The sequence below is a fragment of the Helicoverpa zea genome, chromosome 21 (genome assembly GCF_022581195.2).
Source record: "Helicoverpa zea isolate HzStark_Cry1AcR chromosome 21, ilHelZeax1.1, whole genome shotgun sequence".
NCBI classification, from domain to species: domain Eukaryota; kingdom Metazoa; phylum Arthropoda; class Insecta; order Lepidoptera; family Noctuidae; genus Helicoverpa; species Helicoverpa zea.
Window position 1 is genome coordinate 7,273,439 of NC_061472.1, and position 3,672 is coordinate 7,277,110.

The window sequence follows — 3,672 nt, forward strand, 5'->3', positions numbered from 1 at the left end:
GTTCTTCTTTCTAGGTACTCCACTAAGTACACCCTCTTACGAGCTCTCCCTATACACTCCTTAGGAGAATATAGGAGAGTAAATAGGGAGAGTACCTCCATATATAGAGGCAGTAAATAGATAAGCACTGTTTATAAATTCCCTTATTTAATTCTCCTGTAGGTAGGTATACCACTCCCTTAAGTTCTCCCTTCCTTATGTACTTACTATGTGGTCCCTTCTACTTGGAACCACCTAGAACTTCCTTATTTATTTTTTTCTGCACTCTCTCGTCTAAAGTAACGTAAAGAACCTTTTTACCACCTACAACCTTTTTACCACATTTTTATAAGCTGCCTTTCAGCTAGCTCGATTATAGTCTTTTATGATTAAGTTAACCCTAAGATTTTTAATATTAAGTCCTTTTTAAATATCATTAACTGAGCCAGTTGTACCTATTAATTTGTGATCATGTTGTTATATAAATTTTATTTTTTATTTCATCGGATGCTGGAAGTACCTAATTCTCTCGACACGCAGGTGAAACCGCTGAAAACAGCAACCTATAACAATACTTTTCAATTTGCTAAAACTTATCTAATTCTGTTACATTTTGAAAAGTTGCTTAGTTAAGTTGGGTATTTTTCTACCTATTCCTATTTTTTCGATCACCTAAAGTTTGGTATCCATGCTATCCTTAAATACCAATTTTATGAATATCAAAATTATTTCATAAAAGGTGAAGGTGTAGGCAGTAGACAATAAACTAGAATATTTTAGTCCAACATATTGCAATCAGAACGAGTTCATAATGAAGGTTTTAGTTTAGGCACACATCGATTGTCCGTACAAGGCACGACCATTATGAATTATCTCACGACTCGGTTGTGTGACCACTATCACACATGTATGCACTTTGATAACGTGCAGCTGTGACCCAAAAACTGACATCTCGTTGCACCGCCTCCTTACACTCCGAACTTACGAAACCACGACAAAAGGAGAAGGCATCTCTCGTTAATCAAATCCAATTATTACGATTTGTAAGTGAAGGACTCCGAATATTTTGGGGTGTAATTAAAATGGATAGGCATTTTAACAAGTATTCCAATTATACCTTTTCGTGGTTTTGATCAAGAGGAATCTGAAGCCCACCCAACTCGACATACCCTTTATTAATTGCATTGAATTTATTTCTGAGATAACGTCGGCCTTCAGGATTCTTATTTGTAAATGCCCAAACATTTAGTACTTAACATGTGCATCGAAGAATATCCAGCGTGCATGTTCTGCCAGTTCTTTAGGTACCGCAACTGGCCTCATGGGCCTAAACCGAATGTATTGCTTCTACAAGCAATTTTTCACCTCAGTAGCCAGTACATTTAGAAAACACCGTGGATTCCATTATTGTTAACTATACAACATGTAGCTTAATTAACGCACATCCTGAAATTGGTTTGTTCAGAATCGTTTACTGAATCGATTTATATCATTTATAATATAGGTAATTTTTTATCCCAAAAATAATTAAAACTACGGACATTATTGTCATATTAACCCTGTACAGTCAAAACAAATTCAAATAGACCGTAACTCAAAGTAATAAGACTTCGTGTATTGTCGACTTTTTCCGTAGTTTCGTTATGTTGTGTCGAGTCGAGCGGCGCGCGGCGCGATATTTGCGTGCGTAGTAGTATGACCAAAAAGTTCGCCAAGAATTGTTTTTCTTGACTGCCTTAACCTGTAGTCTGTCACTGTACTTATTAAATAAATAAATAAATTGGTATAACTAATTTAGTAAATAACAATGCATATACATGTTAAATTAAAAATTCAGTGTATGTATTATGATTAGGGTGTTTGAGGGTGTGCGTTAATTACGTTAGGTACATGTTGTATGTATTGAAAATAGATATAAAATTGGATCTTCTAAATAGTTTCAGGCATCCGAGACACTTTATTAGTTTCAAATAATAGATATTAATTCAACCGGTATGGTAAAGGGTATAGGGCCGGCCGTGACAGATCAAACGTTTTTCTGGGCGGGTGCATGAAGCAGTGCAACTGCACATGCGTATAAAAGCGACGCGTGCGCACCCCTCAGCGTCACAGCGAGTCAGAGCGCCCACCGAAGGTACTCACGCAACATGAAGGTATGGTATACCCATTCTGTGTTTCTATTTAACAAAGAAAATAACAAATTTCTTTCAAAATTATTTCTTTTCTAAAGAAAGGAATTACGCCGACCCTACATAATGGAAAAAGGCTAGGCAAATGATCATTAAGTCACAAGAATTGTCAATGTGGAAGAGCTCTTATACAGGTATAGAAAGTCATAGAAAGTTAACTAATAACAATCCTGAAAATACATACCTGAAAATTCCTGTACGAAGTCGAAATCGCACAAAAATAACCACTATTCGTTTTGTAAAATAATGAAAGTTGAAAGTCCAAAGAGACACGAGAATTAGTAGGACTGGCCAATAATAATATAACTATTTGTCAACCCCAACAAAAAAATAAAAAGATGTGTATTTTGTCCAGGTCATAATCGTAGCAGCTATCCTGGCGGTGTGCAGAGGAGCGGCTGGAGGGTTGCTGCCGGTGGCAGCGCCCTACGGTTACGGCCGGCCCCTAGGCCTCCCCGCGCCGCTCGCAGTCGCTCGCCCTGCGTACGCGAGTCCCTATGCCGCGCCACTTGTAGGCCATGCCGTGGCTAAAGTGGCCCCTGTGGAAGATTACGATCCCAACCCACAATACTCCTACGCTTATGACATTCAGGATGCTCTTACCGGTGAGTAGGATAGGAAAATATGGCTTTTTGAGTTTTTTCACCTTCAAGTTTTAAACGTTTTTTATGTTTTTTGGCCATGCATAAATGTTTTCCCAAATCTAAGCATTCTAACATTAGCTATCATCAGTAAAAGTGTCACAGTCAGTTACGCCATTTTAATGTTCACCCGTAACAACAAGCATGATTATATTCAGAAAAATGACTGTATGTTCTTGTTTCAGGTGACTCAAAGAACCAGCAGGAATCCCGTTCAGGCGACGTAGTCCAGGGCTCATACTCTCTAGTGGAGCCTGACGGCACCCGACGTACCGTGGAGTACACTGCTGACCCCCACAACGGGTTCAACGCTGTAGTGCACAAGGAGCCCCTCGGAGCCCCCGTTGTGAAGGCGGTGGCAGCCCCCCACGCATACTACCACTAGTCCCAGATAAAATATTTCTTGGTTAGACGGATCCAGGTTTAGTTAAGAGAAACATCAGATACCAGTTAGGTATGAAAGTACAATATCTCCGACTATTTCAAGGATGATTTTATAAGACCCCTATTAAGGGTAATACCAAAATTTGAGGTAAATCAGTTTTTCAGCCGTTTCAAAGGCTTCTCACTGCTGCATTGGAGTTATCCTGCAATTAACACCTGCTACGAGTATTGGAGAGTTTATAATAAAATGTTTTGTTCATTGTGACATACCTGGCCATGTATCAGTTGATAAACATCTGAATCAATCACGTATGGCAGCAGGATCTATTGCAAGTATTACGACTAACCTAGATCCGTCTAAACGAGCTCGAGACCGTCCAAGTGACCTGAACCGTATTACGTTAATGTTGTAATTAAGCTTATTGTAAAGTATTGTTAATTGAAGTGTTAAAGCTGAGGTAATAAATAAGAGGAATCAA

The 3,672-nt window shown here is 38.8% G+C and overlaps 1 protein-coding gene across 1 annotated transcript; it reads left to right on the forward strand.

Moving 5' to 3' along the window:
* Positions 1–2,035: 2,035 nt before the first annotated feature.
* On the forward strand, positions 2,036–3,672 carry LOC124640766 (larval cuticle protein A2B-like). Its single transcript, XM_047178688.1, has 3 exons — positions 2,036–2,132; positions 2,524–2,773; positions 2,995–3,672. The coding sequence occupies exons 1-3, from the start codon at positions 2,127–2,129 to the stop codon at positions 3,192–3,194; spliced, it is 456 nt and encodes a 151-aa protein (XP_047034644.1). The 5' UTR covers positions 2,036–2,126; the 3' UTR covers positions 3,195–3,672.

Coding starts and splice junctions, on each gene's coding strand:
- LOC124640766 (XM_047178688.1), top strand. Junction 2,774..2,994: donor CATTCAGGATGCTCTTACCG/GTGAGTAGGATA, acceptor TTCTTGTTTCAG/GTGACTCAAAGAACCAGCAG.